Genomic DNA, 26,484 nt, shown 5'->3' on the forward strand with positions numbered 1-26,484 from the left:
GTTAATAGTTATCAAAAATTTCCATTGTAGAATTTTTGGTCATTCATATGGTATCAGAGCTACCAGGTTCAACACTAAACCTCGGGCTCGCCACCTGAAACATAGATAGAAAATTGAACCCTAACTGTTGTGTTTCACGGGATGTGGATCCGGCAAACACCCCTAAACAAAGCCCGACACCTTGTATGTACCCAACTCTAGAAAATTTGGTTAAAGCATGACTATACATGTTCTTTTCCCTCCAATGTGGAAACCATGGCTGAGGCTCTTAAGTGGCTTCGCAGAGAAAGACGTGAATGGACGGTCGCCGGCAAGGCGGTAGTCAAGGCATCCATTCTAAAGGAATTCAAAATTGAAACTAAACCTATGCTTGACAAACTTCTTGAGAAGAATACGTAATGAGTTAAGCATCTGTTCTTCGGAAAGTTAGTTATTCTATAAACTCTTAAACTCTTCTCTTTCTTTTCTTAAAAGTTAAAAGTTGTTAATATGTTAGCTATTTTTCCTTTCTGCTGAAATGGTTAATTAGTTGAAGTTAGTTATTAATTGTTTCAATTTCAAATGAACACGAACAAAATGATTTTCCTTTCTTTAGAATTATTAAAAGTTAAAATTTTCCATTGTAGAATTTTTGGTCATTACATATGGTATCAAAGCTACCAAGTTCAACATTGAACCTCGGGCTTGCCACCTGAAACATAGATAGAAAACTGAACCCTAGCTATCGTGTTTCACTAGATGTGGATCCGACGAACACCCCCGAAGAAAGCCTGACACCCTGTATGTAACCAACTCTAGAAAAATTTGGTTAAAGCATGGATATACATGTTCCTTTCCCTCCAATGTGGAAACCATGGCTGAGGCTCCTAAGCAGCTTCGCAGAGAAAGACGTGAATGGACAGTCGCCGGCAAGGCAGCAATCAAGGCATCCATTCTAAAGGAATTAGAAATTGAAACTAAACATGTGCTTGAGAAACCTCTTGAGAAGAATATAACCTTTGATGAACTTGTGAAAAATTGTGTACCTACCTTTGAATACATACTTGTTCCTTTCTCTGAGTTTAGTGATCAACAAGAACCTATCACATGAAGTGATAGCAACTCCTAAATGAGAGTCAAAGAAATTTTGAAATTAATTTGAATGTAATCAATTTTGGATTGAGTAATAAAGTTAAATTTTTGGATTCTATATTATGTTATCAAATTACACTCTTATAATGTATAGGTATTAAAAAAACCCTGAATGAATCTAATAAGCAGAATTAATTCTCTTAACCAAGAGAATGGTCAGATCATGGACAACTCAAGGAATAATATAGGAGATTCTGAGAACACTAATGAACCTATGGCCATGATGAGGCAACTTTTGGAGGCCATGAACAAAATCCAGTCTAGATTAGATGACCTCGAAAGGAAGTTCAAGAGTCAACGAGAATCTAAGGATGATGAATCCAAAACCTAATCTAGGGTTAATGTTAATAGGCATGAACAATCTAGGACAACACGAGGAAGGACAGTCAGAGACCTAAGACTTCAATACTAAGAAGAATCAGTTAGCAACTGATCTTTCTAACGACATGAAGAAGATCAAATCACTGAAGTTTGAAAGATCTGCATCAAGGGACGTCATTGAAGCATGGCTTACAGAGATGGATTTGAAATTGGGAATTACTCTGACAATTCCAAAGCGCCCCAGGGTGCTTATCAATTGTCGAGAGAGGCCACCACCTAGTGGGAAAGTAAGAAAGTGGAGATCAAACTTAAGATAACAAAAATTTCATGGGAGCAATTTGTGGGAGTTTTCAGACAAAGAAGGCTTCCACAAATGTTCTATGACCAAAAACTACAAGATTTTCAAGACCTCAAGCAAGGGAAGAAGTCAATCAATGAACAATAGGAAAAGTTTACCAGGTTAATTAAGTACATACCTCTTGTGCATCAACAAGAGAACCACTGTGTCAGAAAGTTTGTTATGGGGCTCAACCACGAGATAAGAGGGGGAATAGATGTGCTTGCACCCAAAACCATGGACGAGGCATATGAAAAGGTGGTTAGGTAGGAGCAAAAGGTAAAAAGGGATGAATCATATCGAGATAAGAACTGTAAAAAGTTCAACTGGAATCAATCCTCTCCAATTTTAAGAAGAGTTTTAAAGGGAACGAACCTGATCATAAGAGCAACAAAAAGGGGTTCAATAATAATAACCGAAAGGAGGGAGATCATGTCATCAAGGGTTCTGAAAAGCAGTGACCACTTAGTGGACATTTTACCTATGGATGAGACCACTATGCCAACTAGTGCCCTACAAAAGGCCAAGGTGGCCAACAACATCGAAACCCATTGCCGCCACAACATACAACATTTCAACAAAGGATCCAAGCAATGTGTGAGATTTTGCCAAGATCTAGGGCTCAATGAAAAATACAATAGAGAGACAAAATATTGATAGGAATAAACTATATTCTATCAAGAGAAAATACTGACCAACTGAATCATCAATCGTTACATACAATGAATATGAGCCTGCTTATATAGGCAAGGCTATATGGATATGTGAGCACACAAACATGACATGTGGCTCAATAAGAAACAAGGGTAGGTAGGAAATAGGTGTGGGTAGGTAGGAGAAACAATATAATATTCCACATGAGGTGGATCACCCACTGAATGTGGAGTGTAACAACAAGATCACACCATAAAAGGTGGAAATTCTTCTACACACACTATCCCAATGTGGCACAAACACCCAAGTGTCTCATACCCAAACTACTATGAAATGCATTTCCTAAGTAAACTTAAGTAAGGTGTAATAATATCCAAGATGAAGAGTTATTAACACCAACACCCCCCCTTAAGTGCAACTTAGGAGAATGCACTAAAGTCTACAATGTAACTAAGCAATGCAAGATGGGTCCCGGCTACGAGGCCGTGTTAGGTACCCATGTACAAATGCAAATGCATGCAAACCAATGCAATGAAATCTCTCACAAAGCGGGGAAAGAGAGAAAAACCCAATGGGAAAAAACCCTCCCCCAAAAGAGAGATGAAAAAGATAAAAAGAACTCTCATAGAAGTATGTGAAGGACAAAACCCCATGTGAGGAAAAAGTCCCCCCCATATGAGAGAAGAAGAATAGAAGCTAGGTAGCCCCCCCTCAATGTGGAATCTGTACCCATGATAGAAGCTCGAAGATGAATGAAGAAACTGCTCCATGTACGTCGAACCACGTTCCTCCCCTTAGGAACAAACAAAACCAACGGTGGATCCAAAAAGTCTCCCCAACCATGAAGGGAAGATGAAGCAAAAATACTCGTGATGAAAGGAATCTCTGAAAACTGCTCAAGTGTCCCCATGTCGATGCTGAAAGTTACCCCCTCCAAAGGTGGTAAACTACGCCACACTGCTGAAAAAGGCACTCCAAGATCTAGTGGAGATGAATGTAGAACAATGTCCAAAGACTCATATGTGTCCTCAAAAGATAAAGAGACCTCCTCCAAGTGTTGTACAAAAGTATCCACAATCATGTCAACCTCTAAAGATTGATCATGTAGAGAATGCACAAAAGGGTTAGAGTGATCCCTCGCATCAATCAAAGAAGGATCATCTTCATCAAAGAAAAGATGAATGTCATCAATGGTGTCTCCCAAATCTGTGATGTAGGACTCCACAAACAAACCTGCAATGTCTATCAAGTAGGCATCCCAATCAACTGAAGCTGGAAGACATGAAATATCCTGCTGCACTGAATCACAAGAAGGCAAAACTGTCGCACTAGCTGCATCATCAGGTGCAATAGGTGGTGTGATATCAAGAGAAGGAGATGAAATGCAAGGCTCAAGAACGGGGTCACATGTGAGAATCCCCAAGTTCAAATGCCCAAAGGTCTCCTCAAAATCTGAATCATCAGCATAGGAAGAATCAACCTCATCAATAGGACCAAAATCTGAAAAAGAGTACAACCGAGATGCATGATCAACCACCCCAGTCGCAATGATAGCTCCACTCTCCAAGTCTCTAATGATAACTAAATCAGGTGTGAACTCCATTGTTTTCCTCGTTGCCCCATGTGTGATTTGATAGATGGAAAGAAGATTATTTGTCAAGTGGGGTACACACAACACACCATTGAAGGAGTTATCCCCAATGGCAATAGATCCTTTCCCAATCACATCCATGTATGTATGATTGCCCATCAAAATCTGCGGCATGTGGCAAGGCTCAAATGTAAAAAACATAGACTGCGAAGATGCCATATGATGAGAAGCCCCTGAATCTAGAAGCCATCTCCCTAAATGAGGACTTGTAGTGGCACAAAGAGCTTGTCCCTTTCCTTTATCTGTCCCAAAAGAGTGATCCTTTCCTTTATCCTTGGAAGAAGAAGCCGATGTAGACATTCTAGAAGGTAGGTTGATTCTATTCTTCTCAAGAAGATTCTTCAACTCATCAATATCCTTCTTATAACAATGATGTTCATCATGTCCTGATTTCTTGCAATATCCACAAAAACGATTGTCCTTATATGATTTCCTCTTAGGTGAGAATGGTGAATCACCTTGTTGTGGAGAGGAAGATTGTGCTCCATCTTGTTGTGGTTTTGACTTAGGTTGCTTTTGATTCTTGCCTTTTCCTTGATTACTTTGATTCCCTTTGTTAGCCACCAAAGCTTGTGACTTTGAAGATTTGAGAATCCCCATCGTGGTCAACTTAGATTGCTCAAGTATCAACATCTCCGTGAATGAATCAAATGAGGGAGAAGTGTATGAGGAACCTTGAGCTAACCTATGGGTGTGAAAGCTAGATACAAAGGCTCCATACTCTAAAGGAAGCTTGTCCAACAAGTTATAAACCAATTGAGCATCCTTTTTGTCAATTCCACAATCCTTTAGCTTTGCTCTTAGCTCAGTTGTTTTTGTGACATAATCTTGGATTGTATCAAAATCCTTAGGATCCAAAGTTGTGAGTTCACTATCAAGCTTGTAGCCCTTAATCTCATCAACTTGACCATACAATTTCTTAGAAATATCCCAAGCCTCTTTAATTGTTGTACACTTATCAATGTGAAAAATGAGGTCATCTGATACATACTTTCTAAGAGTTCCAAGTGCCATAGCATTCTTAGTGAGCCATTCAATTTGAGCATTAGGATCAACCTTAGGATCAGGTGGTGCTGTAATAGTTTCATTAACATAATGAATGAGTCCTTTTTCCATTAGTTTACTCCATGCCTTAATCTTCCATGATGCATAATTATGAGGAGTTAAAAGTGGAAATTTAGGAGAACCCTTAGCACCAAAATGAAAAAACACAAGATACAGAGAGGCACAATCACACAAGACACCCCCCAAAAATACTCAATCAAGAACTCCCCCCCAAAATGGTGATTTGGCACTTTATACTTAGTGCGAATACAATGGGCCACTTGCAAAACAAGGCAAAGTGGACTTCTGATTTCAATTTACAACTTCTCAAAATGATATATAAGAGACTTCAACAAATACTGCTAGTGATCTAAAATGAGGTCCAAGCAAAATGCAAGTACCAAATATGCCAAGAATGGCCAAATACTGAAAGTACAATTTCTACTTAAAATCACAGCAAACAAATGGCAGATTATGAAAGTAGAGGAAAAAATATGCACTTTCAAAAAAAACGGCACCTAAGAAGGAGGTCGTATCACCCCAAACGAAGCCTCTAAAGTTGCAAAATCGGGGATTAGACAGGTACAGTCATGAAGCTATGTAATTTCTGAAAAATCCGTCCATCAAAATAGAAAAATTCTTCCACCACTGCAAAGAGCACGAAATTCTAGTCCATTTCAAAAAAAATTGCACCAAAAAAGGAGCAAAAATGAACAAGATATGGCCTTCCAAAGTTGGACTGCAAAACTGAAAAGCTCAATGAGAGGGGCCTGTGAAAAATTTCCAAAATATTGCTGATGTGGCACTGACGTCAGCAAATGACAGGCTTAAAATTGACGCTCGTTTGGCCGTCAAAAAAACTTCACCTCCAACCTGCATGGCGTCTGTACTGTACGGACATGCCGACGTGGCAGGACCCAGTGTACGAATCTGCTGACTGAGCAATGTACTTGGCAAAGGTTCTCAAGCCGAGGTCAACGCCGGAGGTCGGAGGTCTACCGGCAGTGTGATAGGGCGACCGAAGGAGCTGTTGCCAGCAGCGGGAGTCTGCAAGTCGCCGACGGCCGGCGGCAGTTGTAAGGGTCGGGGCCGAGAGCCGGAGGAGCCCGCGGCGGTAGGGCCGGGGCTCGAAGCAGTAGAAGACCGGCGGTTGTCGCGGAGGTTGGGCCCGGGGGCCAATAGGCGATGCAGTGGACGACGTCGACAGAGTGGTACGGGTCTACGGATAAATTTGCAAAGAACAGAGGTCACAGGGGAGTTTGCAGACCCCCCCCCCCCAAAAAAAAAAAAAATTAATTTTTTCCGAATATTTTTTCAATTCTTTTTTCCCGATTTCGAAAAAAAAATTCAGAAAATAATTTTATTATTTTCGGAAAATATTAAAAAAAAAATCGAATCCGTACAATAATAGCCAAAATGGGCAAAAAAAATTTCTCGCCAAAATTCTTGGAAACAGCCTCCCGGACTCGACCGTGATATGTCCAAATCGCTGTACGACGCCCCCAAAAAATGAAGATCCCCAAATCCGAAAATTGAAGCCTCCAAAATGTCTCCAAAAGACTAATCAATGAAGCCCTATAGGCTCTGATACCATGTGAGATTTTGCCAAGATCTAGGGCTCAACAAAAAATACAATAGAGAGACACAATATTGATAGGAATAAACTGTATTCTATCAAGAAAAAATAATGATCAACTGGATCATCAATCGTTACATACAATGAATATGAGCCTGCTTATATAGGCAAGGCTATATGGATATGTGAGCACACAAACATGACATGTGGCTCAATAAGAAACAAGGGTAGGTAGGAAATAGGTGTGGGTAGGTAGGAGAAACAATATAATATTCCACATGAGGTGGATCACCCACTGAATGTGGAGTGTAACAACAAGATCACACCATAAAAGGTGGAAATTCTCCTACACACACTATCCCAATGTGGCACAAACACCCAAGTGTCTCATACCCAAACTACTATGAAATGCATTTCTTAAGTAAACTTAAGTAAGGTGTAATAATATCCAAGATGAATAATTATTAACACCAACACAATGGTAGACAACAAACAAGCGAAGTACCAAGTTACACCAATTGAAGTGACAAGTAAGCTATACGGTAACTCCATCACGGTGTTGATAGACCCTAGTGCTACAGAATGCTTTATTTCACCTAAACTTCTAAGTAGATTTCCCAACAGAACTAGTTATATGGCTAATACTTGGACTGTAGAGTATGCCAACTAGACAAGAGCTCAAGTAGAGAAATGTCAGTTTGAATCTAGGGTTGAGCTACCAGGGTTCGAAACCGAAGTAAACATTTATGTGGCTCCCTTAGGGTCTTACGACGTAATTTTAGGAATCAATTGGCTAAGGTTGCAGCGGTAGTCAACTGCTTTGCCAAGAAGGTAGAATGCAATGATGATTTGGGGAACCGGATATGATTTCAAGGAATCCAGCACGGAATTAGACTACAGCAAATTTTTGCATTGCAAATGAGACAATGTAAAAGAAAAGGTTGTCAAATGTTTGTTGTTAAGATGGAAGAGGTTCAAGAGCTTAGGGAGACTGTATACCACGACAATATGATGATGTATGAGGCAACCAATTATAGTGGTGAAAGGTCGTCAAAAGATGACAAGAAAGAAGACACCTTTGTGAAAAATAAACTTACTTGCAGGATTATCAGGACATTTTTCTGGAGTTACTAGGACTACCTCCTAAAAGGGTGTTTGACTTTTCTATAGATCTAGTGCCAAGAGTTGAACCAGTATCCAAGGTTCCCTACCAAATGACAACAATGGAACTGATAGATTTGAAAGCAAAGCACAACTGCAAGAATTCGATGAGAAGGGATTAATTCGACCAATTGTGTCACCATGGGGTGTCATGTCCCCTAATAAATAATAAATAATTGTCAAATGCATTAAGATATTAATCACTTTATATTAAGTCCCCATTTACTTATATAAAATAATTAATACTCACAATAGTTAATCTTAACTATTACTAACTATTACGAGAATTCTTACGGGAATTCTCAAACCGATTAATGTTAATAAAAGATGGGCATTTGAGAGGAAGAGCACAGATTTTATTTATAAAAAACAAAATCGAGAAGAAGATAATATATTGTTTCCTGTGTGTGTGTTATCGCTCCACCCAGAGGATTTCCAGCCTTTCGTCAGTATCCCACTGGCCTACTGGTTGTGGTTCCGAATTTCCTATTGGCGAAGTAAGGATTCAACATCATCGTGCAAGTGTTGAGAACCGGCATATCACGGGGTATAAGTCGTGGGAGGAATATTCTTACGCGCAGGATTGTGGACGCGATCAATTCTTGTGGAGGCGTGGCGAGTTACATTCCGCAGAGACCTAGCAACCATGAACACCCTGCGCTACATTGCCAGAGACCTAGCACAAACTGCAGTGTGAAGGCGTGGTTTTATAAATATTTTCCGCAGGGATATATAAACCACCGCAATATAAACCGTGCCTTACCCGATATCAGGTAACCGTATGAAGCCGCGATCGCTACATTCGGGCACAAAACCATCGGATACAAGCAGGAGGAGTGGACTGGTTGTTTCGCAAAAGCAAGTGTTAAGGAAGAGTAGGCGTTTGTAGTAAACCAGTCACGGAAGAGGATCGCATTGACATTTTCATCGTGTGCATTGAATGAGCAACGCAATGAATTTCCGGCACCGGCAGTAATGTAGCTGGATCGCACCGGCAGTAATGTATTCTGGATCCAGCGTATGAAGAATTGAATTTATCGTATAGCATACACTATAAATTCATGCTTTGCGGGAAGTCCACCATGGCAATCGCAATTCAATAACCAGGTACATTTTAACAAATCTTTCCTTCCAGAATATTCTATACACTGGAGTTAATGTTTGTAATAATATTTGTACAGTTTGCTATGTTTATTAGAAGATAGAGCATAAACACCTTGCTATGAATAAACAAGAAGGATCCAAATTTAACCAATCAAAGATGTTCTATCATATTTGATTGTGTTGTGCAAACATATTTCTGTTCGTATTAGTGGTACATCTTCTTTTGCAATCAAACGATAATTGGGGAATTTTACATGGGGAGCCCCCGTGATTTTTGTAAAGAATAAGGATGGGGCACTGTGCCTATGTATAGATTATCAAATGCTCAATAAGCTCACCATCAGGAATAAGTACCCACTACCTAGAATAGATGACTTATTTGATCAGATGAGAGGGGCAGCAGTGTTCTCCAAGATTGATTTATGGTCAGGCTATCACTAGTTGCGGCTGAAGGAGGAAGATATTCATAAGACGACATTCAAAACGAGATATGGACACTATGAGTTCATAGTATTACCCTTCAAGCTCACCAATGCACCAACAACGTTCATGAATTTAATGAACAATGTGTTTAAAGATTGTTTCAACAAATTTGTGTTAGTATTTCTTGATGACATTCTTATTTATTCAAAGGATGAGGAGGAACACCTTCAGCACTTATGAATAGTCCTTCAACGTTTACAAGAGCATAAATTGTATGGAAAGTTAACCAAATGCACCTTTTTCCAAAAAGAGGTACAATACTTAGGACACATAAGTTCTGCAGAAGGAATAGTAGTGATGGACCCAACAAAAATAAAAGCTATAGTGGAGTGGCCAGTACCTAGAAATGTACAAGTAGTAAGGAGCTTCATGGGTTTAGCCAGGTATTACAAGAATTCATGATGAATTTTTACAAAATAGCACATCCCATCACCACCATCCAGTGAAAGGGAAAGAGATTTGAGTGGACTAAAAAGTGCCAAAAGGCATTCAAATATCTAAACGAGAAGTTGACCATTGCACCTGTTTTGAAGGTACCAAATCCAGAAGGTCAGTTTGTGGAAGTCATAGACGCATCAGATAAGGGTTTAGGAGTCCTCATGCAAAATGATCGAGTGATCACCTACGAGTCCAGGAAGTTAAAGAATTACGAGTAGAATTATGCACCGCACCATCCGGAGTTAGCAGCTATTGTGCACGCTCTACAAATGTGGTGGCATTATCTTATGGGGAAACCATTCGAAATTCAGTCCGACCATCAGGGGCTGAGTATATATTTACCAACCTAATTTGAACTCTCAGCATAGAAGATGGTTGGAGTTAATCTCTGATTATGACATTGAAATCAGCTATATCAAGGGAAAGGAGATTAGGGTAGTAGACGCATTAAGTCATCAAAAAAAGTTGTCAACTATGGCAACCATAGGCACGGATCTCAGAACTCGAGTACTATAAAACTTAGAAGGTGATGAATACTACAATCAGGTACGAGGGGGCTTACAAAGTAATTTCCAAGACCCGTGATATGAAGTGTGCAACATTGAACCAGATGGCCTGTTAAGGTACCAATGGAAAATGTACATACTTGTTGATGTGTGTTTTATGCACATACGAACACAGAATAAAATACCAAGGTATCTTATCCTCCCTTGAACAAAGTCTCTCAGATGCTATGCTTCGCGATCAAATGAGACAACTCCAAGGTTACGAAATGTCAGATCTTGACATGTGGATAAGTTCAATGGTTGATGTGAATTTGTTGTTTTCACTTGGGGACTTACGTAATTGTTCGGTTTTAGAGATCTTATCATGGATTTGGAATAGGTAATGCCAATGACTTAGGATTTTGCAATATAACTCTTGATCTAATCTAACAAGGATTTTAAAAAAAGGACAAAAGGAATAAGGGTTTAGGAATTCTATTCTAAAATCTAGAATGCAAGAGGCAATGAACAATTCGATGGAATCCTACTAGGCAAGGTCTCACCATCAACAAACAATTTGACACAAGCTTAGTGCAATCATCTGAGGTAAATTTCATAGATGTTAAAATAATCACCATCAACATCGATACCATCAAGGCAATGCATACCAATGGGTGTGCAATAATTGAAGTGAAGTTCAATTCTAAATTCTAGTTGACCGCACAAGGCAAACTTACAATCAGCAAGAAGCTAGTGGTATGGATTAAATGAATTCCACACAAATGCATTCAATAACTCCTTCATTCAATCTAAAATACTTGAAGCAAATTCTAATCTAAATTATATACTAGATTTGGAGGCAATGAGAACCACAAATGCATACAACAATTAAACAAAATCACCAAACTTCAATGATTCTATTCAAATTTGCAGCATATAGGCAGCAATTCTCAAAAATCTCTCTTACAAATGAGAGGCAATGGGGTTTATATAGAATCTCAAAAAGAAATGAAGGGCCAAGATTCATTTAGAATTAGGGGCCTTGATCATGCCAACACAACCCTAAATTTGCCCTAATTAGGGTTTACATCAAAAAAGGAATCACCAACATGTGATCCAATAGAATGACACCTAGTAATCAAATAGGGAATCTTCTAGAAGATTTTGGCTTGCCTCCCTCTCCCTAGTAGCATATTCCAGGAATCTAGCCAAAACTGAATCAAGCTCCTCCATGGTAATGTTGGGTAAAGCCTCCTATTGTACATCCATCACATCTAACACATCTGAGAAAGAATCAAGGACATTATCTCAATCTGGCATAAGGTTTTGCAAACTGTGGATGTGGATCAATAGGGAAACCAAATCATCAATCTGATTGTTCTTCAAAGAATCCAACTGGTTGAAGTGTATGAACTTCATCTTTTCTTTCAATTCCTTTAAGTGTAGACCGCAGGAAGCACTGACATCTACTCCTAACAACTCTTCAATAGATGTAAGGATCTTGGATTGAATCTCTTGGATCAATTCTTCCATCTCTGCACAATCTCGTCTCACATGATCATAAGTAGACTTTCGCATGGCCAATGAGCAATACTATCCCTGAAAATCATAAATATCTCCCTCATGCACAACTCTGTCATGGATCACTGTGGGCATTGGGATCCGCTTCAATAACTTGAGGCGAGGAGCTGTCTTCTCCTATACCGAATGGAAATCATCCCAAGCTCCTTCCAAATATTGTATTCTGAAAATAAGCATTGACGATTTGTCAAATGCTTGGACAAATTGAACCAGGAAATCATCTACCTATTTTGTCACATCTTCAATCCACTTTCCAAATTTTGTATGTGTATTCCTTGCTGCCTCATGATCAAAGGGAAATCCATCATCGATTTCAATAGGTGAGACAAAAGTGGGATCCTCGCGCCTGTGGGAACTTATCCCTGCAATATATTCCTTAAGTCTCCTATTCTCATCCTTATACATATTCTTCTTCTCAATTGTCCTATCCAATCGTGCCCTCATTGCCTGGACTGTGTCATCAAGTTCCTCGAACTCCAGTTTCTTTGTAGTCCATCCAAGGTCAATTGTAGTGATCTGATAATCCATGGGAGTGGCCACATCTTTGGTCACAACACCCATCGGGATAGGCACTTGTGCAATTCACACACATGTTTCATCTCTAGCCACATTAGAGAATATCTTCGCCTTCTTTTGCTTCTTCTCTTTATCTATCCTTGCTAAGACATCATCAATATCTTCAATAGGTTGTCCCTATCATCTTGCTTTTCTCCATGCTCTGTAGTAACCAATCGGGAATGGTGGAAATACCCATCCCATCATCAAAGCACATCTCTCAATCGATTCCTCTCAATGCAAAGATGACATTATCATCCTCTTCCTTATCCTTAGTCAAATCGAACACATTTTTGCCAAAACTAACATTCAATTGGACTGTGGGAGATCTCGGTTGCTCTTGATCCTCATCCAGTGGTGCCAATTGTGTTGTAGCATGCAACTCTTGATTATTCTTTGGCAAGATCTCTGTATTGGAACATTGTTTGAACTCTTTGCTCTTTTCTGGCATATTAATCTCTTTTATTAATGAGGAACTCGTGGTGGATAAAGGAGTGCTAGACTTATGTTTTTTCTTCTTCGATTGTTGATAATCAATCTCCTTACCCTCGCTTGGGATTCTCCAGGCATACCTTTCCTTCTTTTGGGAGCATGACTCTCCTCATCTACATGTATCCTTATATCTGTGGGTGTTCTTTCATCATCATCGAGGGAAGGCTCCTCGTGTCTCATCTTCTCATAGGTAAAGGTGACGTTCATTTCTCTTAGCTTGTTAACATACTCGTCCACCCATTCCTTGGAGTAATCATTCACTTCTCTCATAAGCACATTCAAATCCACCACCTTCGGCTGTGTCCAGCTAGGCAATAGGATAGGCCTATTCATTTCATTTTCATACTACGGATAAGTGTGATCACTGTCATCAACTATTTGATTTGGAATGGAGAAGAGCTCACATTTTCTCATAAAATACACCGACATTCAAGACCACGTTCTCTTCTTAACTGCGTGCTCATCGATGAGATTAGCCCAGTAATCCTCAATGTGAATCTTGTGTATGAACCTTTCTCCCTTGATCTTGACAATATTCTTGAATGGATCAAATAGATCCCTGCTCTTAAAAGTCCCAAGGCAATAGAACTCAAGTTCTCCAATATCCGAACTAGCTACAGTTGCATTGTGGCACACCTCCAAAGTCTTCCCTAATGCAATAGGGAGAGTTATCCCTGTTCTATGCTTCTACTTTTGGGTAAAATCAAACTCCAAAAGTTGTCTCACTACCTCAAGTACGATCATCCTGTCTGTCGAATACCTAGGAAATTTGTATGATTTGAATCTAAATCCTTGAATCCGTAAGTATGTGAAGGTAGGAAACTGTATGTACTACGATCCATATTTCTCAATAAGCTATCTTGCCTCCTTGGACAACCGTTTGTGGATCCCGCCCTGCAACAGCCTTGTGATATACATGGTGAAAGCATTGTTCACCCTCCTATAGTCCTCAATCTTGTGCATATGAAGATGTGGATAACATTCATAAACTATGTACTGTCTTGGCCCGTTCCCAACTTCACCCTTGCAAATTAGCCCTTTGTATACAACGAATCTAGCAAGCAAGTATACAAGATAGGAAGTCATGTTGAACCTCTTGGTCTTATCCACATTTCTCAACTGGAAGTCGAGATTATCACTAATAATCTTGGCCCAATTAATCACTATTCTTTTTGATGTCTTGAATAAAATAGTACATACAACCTTCAAACAATGCTTCCTGAGGTGTTCCCATCACTCGATTGAACAAGAATATCAGATCACTGTATTCATCTTTAAAGTCCATACATAGGAGCCTCTTGGGCATCTTAGAATGATGACGCCAAGGCTCAACAATCCACTCTTTGTTCACAACTGTCATGCACACTTCCGCCTTCTTTGAAAACTTAGCTTCATATGCACATGTAGTCTTCTCTTGCATGCCCGCACTCTTGGGGATTCCAAACACTTCCACGATTGCATCTTTAGCAAGATAGGCGAGCACGGTCCCTTTGGTGACCTGATCATCCAGGTAATAGGATCATAGTTCTTGGCACATTCCACAACAAATTCACTACATTGTACGGATGGTGGAAAGCTAGCAGCTTGGTATATGCCACTCTTCATGATATTAGCGGAAAGAGTAGAAGGGAGTTGATTCTTCAATCCGAACATCCTTTGCGGCATCTGCTCCATGTCCAAAAATTCCATGTTTGTGTCCGCAATTTTCTTCCATTGGGATGCTAACTGAGAGTCCAGATAGAAACATTCTTGCACAATTCTCAATTGTTCCTTCCTCGCAGCGATCCCATCCTTTGACATGGTACTTGTATGAAGCTCGAAGTCAAATATCATGGAAAAAATAATTTTCAGAATTGTCTAAGTTCTGATTTTTTATGATTTTGACAATTTTTGGGTCTAAAATCAGAAAATTTTACAATATTCATCACAAATTCTGAAAATATTAAATAACATAAGATTTGATCAAAATAGGGTCTAAAACCCTCATAAAACTCTTCATTTGCATACCTGTATAAGGTCTGATCATGAAAAACTAAATCTGAGGACAAGCTGGTATACTCAAAAAATGATAAAAATGAGGTCTGAAAGTATACCACAAGTCTGAAAACACTTGGAATAAGGTGTGTAAAGGTCTGATTTTCTGAGAACAATGTCTGAATACACATCCCAAGGTCTGAAAATGGCCTCCAAAAGTCTGAAGACACCCTGCAAATAATAAAAATCAGTGACTAGAAGTAGTCACAGCCATGCCATATGTTTGCATTTGAATTGTTTTACCTTCCAAATCTAAGAAATGGTCACATCTGGGCACTATCATGTGGCTGGAAGTAAGGTTTCAGTCTGAAGACAACACAGAAAATGGAGTTTCAGACTTACACCAGCAATGGTGTCCACACAAAATACCCCCAAGCTCTCCAAAATTGAAGTCCAAATGAAATCGCCGAAGTGAAGTGATGGCTGGAAATGACTTTCAGATATGGAAATGCATATTTCAGTCAATGACCAGCAACAATGGCATCTAAATTCATCAACAATAGCGCCCAGCTATGGTGCCAAGCTCATATTTTCCACATAAACCAGCAATGGTGATACAAAACCTTCCAAAAAATCTCCCTAGTGCAAAGTTCCAGCGACACACCAAAATCGTGGTCACCCAATAATGGCGCCAAACATGGAGCTTGCCCAAATTGCCAAGAAATATGGCTTAATCAACCACCTAAATCGCTGCAACTCTTCCTCTAATAGTGGCGCCTAGGTCTGATTGGGCAAAATCGCCCCTCCAATCTCCAACTTTCTTCAACAAATGGTATCAAAATGACACTTGGGCAAAAATCGCCCAGCTGGGACCTCCAATCAGCCACTCACCTGTCACATCATCACCCTTATAATATTAATTTAATGCTGGCTCGTTATACTTAAACTAGTTTTCGCCTTGACATTTCACCACACAAGCAATGTGGAATAAAACTTGCCTTTATAACTGCTTGGGGGAAAATCGATTCCTATTTGAACAAAAATTTTTGCCTCATTTCATTCACTTTGCTCAAAAATTCCACTTTGGGGAAATTTGACCCCCATCGGGACAATTGAAATTCGTCATTTTACTTGCATTGTCTGGAAAAAACCATCTTGGGGAAAAATGTGGGCCATCTGGACACTAAAATCATGTTAACTTCGTCATTTTTGTCCACACATCTCACTTTGGGGAAATTCGATTCCCATCTAAACACATTATCCTCATCAATTTCATTAAATTTGTCTATAAATTGACTTTGGGAAAAACGACCCCCATCTAGACAAGGAATTTTGTCCACATAAAACTTCATCACACTTCACTTTTGGTCCTGTTGTGACGTATTCACACATCGCCCCATTGCAAATGGGGACCCCTACTTTTTTTGCTTTCTGGGGTTTGTTTCTAGGTCTTTTAGGGTTTTGTCTATTAGCCTTTACATGCTGAGTGTTGCCAGAAGGAACACTAAGAGAGCAGGCTCTGTTTTAGCTAAAGGTGAGTCAGTGGATGCTCCGGGTTAGGGTCATCTTTGAAAGTCTTCCTTAGGACAAGGTTTTGCTCTTGTTGCTAATTGTGTCTTGTTTGAGTTTCAAGAGGTCAATGAATCTTGGTGAGTGAATATCATCTTTGAAGATCTGAGTTAGGTCAAATTGGTGAGTGATGAAGTCTGGAATGTCATCCTAATCTTCAAATGTCCTGAAATTTGGCTGTCTGGAATGTCATCCTGATCCTGAAATTTGACTAAGTCTGGAAAATTGAAGAATCCTCCAAAAACTAGATTTTGCATTATAACTCCTAGAGGTCCGAAACCACTCTCAAACATCCTGACAGTATATATGGAATATAACTTAAAGTATAAGAATTCTTATACTTAAATGTTATATTCCATATATGAATCCTGACGGAGAGACCAAAATGTCCAATTTCGCTCCTGACCCTTCTAAAGGGTCCAAAGTGAATTCCAATTTCGCTCCTGACCCTTCCAAAGGGTCCAAAGTGAATTCCAATTTCACTCCTGACCCTTCCAAAGGGTCCAGAGCGAATTCCTCTATAAGACATTCTACTTTAACCCAAACTTAGAACTAACTCATTCCCAGGCATTATTGAGGGAAAAACACTTGTTTGGATGAAGAAATGTGAGAAATGAAGTCAAGACTTGAGCCTAAATATGAATTTCACTCCCGACCCTTCCAAAGGGTCCAGAGCGAAATTCTCCCTAGACACTATTTTCTCCCTTGTTTGGGCTAACATCCTTGTTCCTTGGACATGGTGGGGGTAGATTGATATGTTCTTGCCTCAGGAAGTGATTGAAAGCATTGAGGAATGAAGATTTTGACCTAAGACATGGATTTCGCTCCTGACCCTTCCAAAGGGTCCAGAGCGAAATTCATATTTCCTCTATTTTGTTCTTTAACTTGACCAAGTTTGGAACTTCTAAGGCATGGTTTGGAAGACTTGGATGCATATTTGCCTTAGAGAGGAGGTTTGAGGCGATGAAATGATGGAAATCAACCTGAAAGGAGAATTTTGCTCCTGACCCTTCCAAAGGGTCCAAAGCGAAATCCTCCATTTGACCTTCTTTTTTGCCTTAGGCCCTAGGTTAGCCTTGTCTGGAGCTAGTTTGATGGTGGATTGCCTTGATTATGATGAAAGGACCTTGAAATTGATCAAATTTGAGAGAGAATTGGATAAATGAAGTGGAAAATCAACCAGGAATGAGGATTTCGCTCATGACCCTTCCAAAGGGTCCAGAGCGAAAATCCCCATAACTCTCATTTCCTTCCTAGTTTTGGCCAAGTGTTGGTTTCTAAGGCATGTTGGAAGGTGGATTGATGTGTTCTTGCCTTGAGAGGTGGTTGAAAGCATTGGAAGATGAAGATTTTGCCTATAGGATGAAATTCACTCCTGACCCTTCCAAAGGGTCCAGAGCGAAATTCATTATAAACCTCATTTGCTCCCTTGCTTAGGCTACAAACCTTGTTCCTTGGGTGTAGAGTGATGTATTTTTGCCTTCCAGAGAAGATTGGAGTTGAAGAGATGAAGAGTCAAGCCTAGATTAAGAATTTTGCTCCTGACCCTTCCAAAGGGTCCAGAGCGAAATTCCACAAAACCAATCTTTTCTCCCAGTTTTATGCTAAGTCAAGTGTGGGTCAGGGTGAGATAGGATTGGATATATCCTTAGGAATGACTTTGAGTTGCTAGTGATCAATAAATTTGAAGGAATTGAGCAAAAACTAGGATTTCGCTCTGGACCCTTCCGAAGGGTCCAGAGCGAAATTCCTAAGATCACCTATTTCCCTTGCAAATCAAGTCAAACTTTTGGTTTTTATGGCCTAGGAAGGAATGGAGTAGCGTTTATTTGACCTTTGAGGTAAATTGAAGTGGTGGAATGAAGGAATGAGCCCAAGAACAAGGATTTCGCTCCTGACCCTTCCAAAGGGTCCAGAGCGAAAATCCTAAAACCTATTCTATCCTCCAAAATTTGTGTCAAGTCAAGCCTAGACCAAGGTGAGAGAAGTTGGGAGATGCCCCTGGGATTGTCCTGGAATGGCTTTTGGCCATCAAAAAATGAAGATTTTAGGCTAGGACAAGGATTTTGCTCCTGACCCTTCCAAAGGGTCCAGGGCGAAATCCTAAATAGGTCCTGTCCCTGGCCATGATTCTTAGCGAAATTCTCCTTTCTAGCCATTTTGAGGGTCAAGCAAGTTTTGCCATGTTGAGAGAGGGATTCAAAAATGGAAGTCCAGGTATGAAAAGTGAAAAGAGTAGACTTAGGTGAAGGAAAACAAGCAAGTCAAGAATTTCGCTCCTGACCCTTCCAAAGGGTCTAGAGCGAAATTCTCAATTTCACCTAATTTGCTCATGATGAAGGTTAAGAGATGGATTCCCAGGCCTTGGTGGAGAGAAGACTAGTGTATGCTTGCCTTGGGAGACATTTTGGAGTGGAGAAGTGATAGAACTTGAGCCTAAACAAGAATTTTGGTCCTGATCCTTCCAGAGGGTCCAGAGCGAAATCCTTAAAGACTCCATCTTGCTCCAATTTTACCTCAAACTTGGTATTGGTTGAGATTAAAGGGATCCTTAGGCATGCATCTAAGCAAGCATGGTCACAAAGTGAAAACAATTTAGGCCAGGAATGCAAAATTTTCTCCTGACCCTTTCAAAAGGGTCCAAAGCGAAATTTTTTATAAGGCCTGTCCCTAGGGAGAATCTTGAGCGAACTTCATTTTGATGTCTTCTTGTTGATGTTTTAAGGTAGGAAATGCTATGTTAGAATGAATTCATTATGTGTCCTTAATCACCTTTTGGTTGGTTTTGCAGATGGAAGAAGAATAGGCCAGGGCAAGGACGACCTCTTCCAGTCCATCATCATCAAGGACGTACCACATGCAAAAAGGGAGGACTCAAGGTGCTTTGAAGCGTTGGAAGACTAGGGGTGTTCAAGGAGTTCAAGTTAGCCTCAAGACCTCATTCTACCACAAGATGACAAAGAAAGGCTTTGCCAGCACTTCAGGGCGAGATACGCTATTGGAGAAGGCAGACTTGACAATAAGGAAGCCTGGTCAAGCAAAGGAAGTACATCATACATCATTCATCATATCAAAGACAGAGGAGGATCAACCAAGTCACAAGCATTAGGCAAGGTGGCATCCCAGTCATCATTCCTCCAGTCGGATTGGTCCACCTCAGCAGGACCAAATTCAATGTATCTAATCTATCGGAGGCGGCACAAACTTCGATGTACCTACCCATGCTTCCTATTGGTCCTCACTCTTGGAATGTAATTTTATCATTGGCTAGAGGAAGTTTGTTGTAACAAACCCTAATTAGGGTTTCTATCTTGTAATCCTAGCCATTGATTCTAAGACAATCAGAGCCATCTGTTTGTAAAGGGTTCTCTATATAAAGCCTTGGCTCCTCATTTGTAAAGGTTAATAGTTAATAGTTAGCTAATAGTGAATAGTCAGAGAGTAGGAAATATTTAGAGTAGAGTAGAAAGAGAAGGCAAAGATTGTTGGCAAGATATTGTTGCAAAAGACTTGTAAACTTCATTGAAGAAATGGTGAATTCTATGGGTTGATTCAACAATTTGCATGGTCTCTATACTTCTCCAATTTGATTTCATGTTATTAGGTGAATGGAAGAAATTTGTATGATCAACGGTGAAATTCGTATATCCATACTACTAGCGGTTTGTTGATTGCAAACTTGCCTTGCGTAGTCAACTGGAATCATTCAGCTTAAGCTTAACTTCAATTATCGCTTCTTCATTGATATGCATCAACCTGACCATGTCCATGCTTGTAGCGGTAATCTAAACATCATAAAGCTTTCCTCAGAAGATCGCACTAACCTTGTGGAGATGATCCTAGCATGTCAAAGCAAGACTTAGTTAAAGTTTCATCAAAGGTCATCCATTGCTCCTACATTCTTACTGTTAAAATTAGATCCTTCTCCAACCCTTATCCTTTTCCCTTTTTTAAAAATCAAGGATCAGTAAAGACCCACGTTCCAGTAATATCCAAAGCAAATTAGACGCTCAGGTCATCGAGTGTAAGTCCCCTTGTGATTCCAGCAAAATCACATCATACCGCGAGAAGCTTATCCACACGTAGAGAACCTACATATCAGAACCTTGGAGTTACTCCGACTGATCCTTCGGCGAGATCTTCAGCAGTCGGGAAACTTTGTTCAAGAGAGGATAAGGTACCTTTAGGTATTTTATTCTGTGTTTGGTCGTGTACAAAAGACACATCAACAGGTCCTAAGGGAAAATCCACACTTCATGAGGACAATTTCCAACACTTAGTCAAATTTTCAAGCCTACCAGTGGAAAAACGTAGTCCATCAGGACTCAACTCAGGACACCTGGGGAAAAACGTCCTCCATTAGGACAAATAGTGGGGAAAATCAAGCTCCATCAGGACAAAGTCCAAAAACTCAACGGCAAAACGTCCTCCATTAGGACAAACTAATTTATAGCCTCAATTTCATGTTTTCCATCAGGACTTTGATGATTTTCACACCAAAAGATGTCCAAACATATTAATTTTCATCATTATGCATTGGGACATTCATCATTTTAACTGGATTTTGAGTGGGAAAATAGCAATCTATCGCAACAATGTGCAATTTTGACTTAATTTACCTACTAAGAGCAAGAAAATGAACCCTAAAGGAACTCTTTGACGCTCAAGCACAAAATATCACCGACTCACAACACTTAGGCATATTTACACTCAAATTTAAAACTTGTTGCAACCTCAAGACAAAATTTAGAATCACATAGACAATTTGACATTTTTACATGCTTGATCCTATTCAAAATTCAAAACCCTAATTGCACCTTGGGCATCATTACTTCAAAATTGAGACTCGGGCATTGAAAGCTCAAAATTTGCCACCTAACTGCTGAAAACCCTAAACTAACACAATGCGGAGAGCAAGAAAGAGGGGGTCCCCATTTGCAATGGGGCGATGTGTGAAAAGGTCACAACAATACCCAACCTTCCAGAGTTATAGAAATTGGTATGGAAAGAGGTACATTCGGCACCATACTCACGACATCCCAGTGTGACAAAGATGTTAGCAAATTTTAAACCCTTATATTTCTGGAAGGGAATGAAGGAGGCAACAAGGTTTGTGGCAGGTTGCTTCAAGTGTCAAAAAGTGAAAATAGAACATCAGCACCCAGCAGGACTACTAGAACCCCATGCCATACTAGATTGGAAGTGGCGAATTATCAGTATGGATTTCGTGCAAGGTCTACCCATGACAAGAAACAGACATAATGCCATTTAGTGGTAGTTGACAAGCTTACCAAGGTAGCACATTTCATACTAGGGAATCTAACTGATGCAGCACATATAACTGCTTAGAAAATTGTTCAGGAAATCTTTCGACAACATGGAATACCAGAGACAATTATCTTTGATGGGGATGCCAGAATGACCTCCAAATTTTGGCAAACAGTGTTTGCAGCTTTGGGAACACAGTCAAACATCAGTGCAGCGTACCATCCAAAAATGAACGGTCAAACAAAGAGAGTGAATCAAGTTTTGGAAGACCTCTGAAGGATGTATTGCATGGATCAGCAATATAAATGGGAAGAATACCTTCTTCTAGTAAAATTTGTTTACAACAACTCGTATCAATCCGCCATTAAAATGGCACCCTTTGAAGCATCATATGGAAGGAAATGCAAAACCCCCATTAGTTAGGATAGGCTAGAGGACTGAATAACCCTCGGTCCAAAAATGCTTAAGGAAATGGAAGATAAGGTGAAGTTGATCAAGCAAAGGTTAGTAGAGGCTAACGACCAGCAGAAGAGTTACGCTGACACGAAACGGACTCCTAGACAATTTACAATAGGGGAGAAGGTCCTCCTCAGAGTTAAACCACAGAAAAGTTCCATCAAATTTGGAAAGGCTTCCAAATTAGCCCTGAGATACGTGGGACCATTTGAAATCCTGGAGGTCATTAATCCAGTAGACTTTCTCTACCACCAGCTCTCGCCCGACTGCATAATGTTTTTCATGTTTTATATCTTAAGAAGTATGTGGCAGATTTTGAACATGATTGACTGGAATTCCTTGCAAGTGCAGGATCCAGGGGTGGTCGTGATCAAACCACTCAGAATACTCAAGGTGCATCAGCTGTGCCTACGTAACCACAAGGTTATGCAATGAAAGGTCCAGTGGGACTCGTATGCAGAACAAAACACCACTTGGGAGGATTATGAAGAGATCCTTCAAAAGTTTCCTCATCTTTTTAAAAACCATTGAACTATCACTATTAAGAAAAAATGAACTTGCTTATATGTTCAGAATTTTGATTTAAGTTTAATAATCATCGAGGACGATGATTCACGAGGGGGTAATATGGTACATTCCTCTTTCTTAATTTTTCGAAAATGCTCAAAATGCTTTGTTCTGGTACTCAATGACATTGTTTATTCTTCTATGAATGAAGTTGTTATCTAAAAGAAAATGATTTATTAAGTTATTTAATTACCAGCATATTATGAATTTGACAAAACAGTTAAGATATGACTAACTGAATTTTCTTGTCACCAATGTTTGTAGGAACCTCAACACCCTCAGGAGGGAGTGAGAGTATCATAAGGAGAGGGTCTGTAATGTCCCTGTCTAATTTGCACAATGCAGCTAGGTTTACCTGGTTAAATCATAGAGAAATAATCTCAGAAAACAGTAAATTGTTTAATTCACAATTGTAAAATTATAACAAATTAACAACAAAGGCAGCAAATACATATTTACTTATTACACAGCAGAACAGATGTGAACAATGACAGTGATCCCTTTAGTTAAATACACACACAGATATAATTGCCTGGAATCAAGAGATAGGAAATATCAGAAAACCTGAAGAAGTCCTATTTAACAGTTAGAAAATTGATCAAGGTACAGGGGGGTCATTAACATTTACAGTGGAACAACAGTGATTGTTTAGACTTAGCCATGTTTTTAATGATGTGATCAGTTTTCCACTTGCCCAGAGAAAGACAGCAGATGGTATAGGTGGTTCATCATGCCAAACCCAAGCCCAGGAGCAGTCACTTGCCGCCCTGGCTTACTGGTCCATTCTTACTCAGTAGGTGGAGTACTTGGGTGGGCAATCGACCCCCCTCCAGATCCGCTGGCAACCTGGAACAGTAGAAAACTAGTTTGACAGTTATGGTTCTAATTCTGTTTTATTGCTGAGAACTATTAGTCTGTGCACTTATTAGTTCTTCCCAATTGATGTGTTTTTGGAAGGAAATGACTCAGAAAACCTGGGATGAATAAGCAGACTGTATCTTAAATTTAGTTCATTTACTGTTACTGATTCATGATACAGATCCTATTTATCAGATTGTAAACATATGAATTTATGCAATTTAATTAATTCTAGTTGAATTCATACTTCTTATCGTATTAGATTATAGGTAGCGTATATTTTATTAGACATACGACGATCAGAAACATTAAATAAAATCCATTACCTAGTTGCCAGAGATATTCTTACTGAGACAAGAAACGTTCTGTGTTTTAGGTAATCATCATATTAATAACATTAATCCTTTGGCAGAACGATATTGTTTTTGATGTATACTGTATATTAATCATTTAAGTAATCGCTGTTCTGAGTATCATCATTCCCTCTATTTATGGCTGACGATGTATCTTAATTGCTGACTTGAATCGATTACTGGCCAAACCGCTGCTATTATCCTCACTAATTAATTATCAGGCAATTTGATATCGACATGGCTACCTCTTGAAGAAACTTGATCGTACCTTTTTGCTAGGCAACTAATGCGTCATCAATCATTGTTAATTTAGATCGCTGCTTAGTTTTCATTAATCACTGTGTAACCTTCAATAGCTGCTTAGGATATGCTTGTTTCAATATTCTTCATTTGATTTTGGTTATATATATATATATATTTTAATTTATTATTAAATTATGTTTCAAAGTGGGGACATCACAGGGTCATATATATTAGAAAAGAACATTGGCAATGAGCCCTGGGTCCAATTAAAAAGACGTATACCTTGAGCATCATGGCCTTGGTTGAGTAAGGTCTCTTCCCTTTTATTGTTGATGTTGACCTAGAGTCATCTCGTCACCCTAGTACCATTGGGTAGTCAAATATCCTTGGTCTGAATCTATTTCTTGATGTTGAGCTTTCTTGTTTAATTGTCCCTCTTTTTATGTCCGTAGTATATACATACATACATATATGCACACACACACACAGATATATATATATATATCTTTGTTGCCTCTGTAAGCATTATTATTGCTTGATGTGTTTGAGGAACACATTCATACCCACACACATAGAAGAAGAACGTACGTGTATGGATATAAATATATCCATATATGTTATTTGCTATGTGATAGCATACAAAGTGTTGCATTATTGATGGCTCTTAATTTTGGTGACCTCTCTGAAATATCAAGCACTCTTTCTCTAGAAGATGATAATAAGCACACATATGAAGTACCTAAAGAGAGGAGGACTGCTCCAAAGAAACATTTGATAGATCGTGCTGTGTTCCTAGGCACAACATATTGTTATACTTGCGTTTTTTGTCCCTAGTGTTTGTGCTATTATTTAAGTCATGTTCTGTCTATCTAGGATTAATAACAATTTAAGTCATAGCTTAATAAGAGTTAAGTAATAGATTCAATAGGATTTCCTCTGCCATTTAGTACATACTAAGTGATCATACAGTTCTATTTTGATAATGCAATAAAGAGAGCTGCCGTTGTGTGAGTACTCCAGATTTTTTGATGCAGTCCACCTTAGGTGAGCAAGTGCTTCCCATCAATTGCATATTTGTTTGTTGTTCAGTGTTTTTCTACATTTGTTTCTATGGTTAATTTGCAATCACACGAGGAGGCAGGTATAGCCAGTCACTTTATATACTATATAGCATAAATAAACCAAATAAAAATATTCTCTTGCCTATTTAAGCATCTGACTCCATAATTTTTGTTGTGAAACAAAGTGTTTGTGTGACCAAATGAGACCTAATATTTTAAAATGGCCCCCATTTAAAAAATAAGTGGAAATTGCTGCATTCCAAGTACCAGTACACCAAACCATACATGCATTGCTCTAAGACTGTTCTACTTAGTCTTTATGGGACATACAGCAGAGTCTCTCCAAAATGTTTGACACAAGATAGAGTAGAGATGCTTGTGTGTTGTTAGGAGGAAGAAACTATATGGTCCTTGGTACCTCCAAGTTCCAAATCACTTAAACATGTTGAGACACCACAATATTAAAATACACAATCCTTCTTGTTGGAGTTCATAGGTTGATTTGGGGAGACACTAAAATGATTAGACAGCAGGATAGATATGTTTGAAAACTTATTTGGCTTCTCGATATCTCTTTTCTTTGCCAGCATAGATGCAAGGTAACAGCAAGTTTATTGTTCATGGTCACAAGTTCAATAGCTGTTGGTACAGAAAGGATATGAGATATGACAAATCTCAAAGCATTTAAGAAGATCAATAACCTGAAAAGGTAAATAACAAGAAGAAAATCAAATATTTACCGTTTTTCCGTACAGTGTTTCCCCAGTAGGGTCACCCAGTTTTCTCTCTTTAAATGAAATGTCCATGGCTTTCTGCAAGAAAGGTGACGGGTGTTTTAAAAATAGATAGTTACAGATTATTAAAATAATATACCTTAGCATAAATACAAAATAACAAACTACTTGACCTTTCACAAGTATGTACATTATCTTTATACTTTTATACAATTAAAAATTTCTAAACAATAATACTATACAATTAAAAAGTTCTAAACATAACACTATCTTATATTTTGTCATGCACCCGTCAGATTTGAGTTAACAATCTCATATGCAAATTACTATCTTGTAAACTTAGATGATAAGACACAATAATTACAGTCAACTATGATCAGAACAGTGA

General features: G+C 39.1%; 1 protein-coding gene across 2 annotated transcripts in view; it reads right to left on the minus strand.

The window, feature by feature from the left end:
- LOC131078355 (uncharacterized) overlaps positions 1–26,484 on the minus strand; it is a 125,184-nt gene that overhangs the window by 62,576 nt on the left and 36,124 nt on the right. For both annotated transcript variants that reach the window (XM_058016027.2, XM_058016028.2), the window contains exon 4: positions 26,103–26,174. In XM_058016027.2, the coding sequence (XP_057872010.1) occupies positions 26,103–26,174 (72 nt within the window). The remainder of the gene's footprint in view (positions 1–26,102; positions 26,175–26,484) is intronic.

This window comes from Cryptomeria japonica, chromosome 3 (assembly GCF_030272615.1).
Source record: "Cryptomeria japonica chromosome 3, Sugi_1.0, whole genome shotgun sequence".
NCBI classification, from domain to species: Eukaryota; Viridiplantae; Streptophyta; class Pinopsida; order Cupressales; family Cupressaceae; genus Cryptomeria; species Cryptomeria japonica.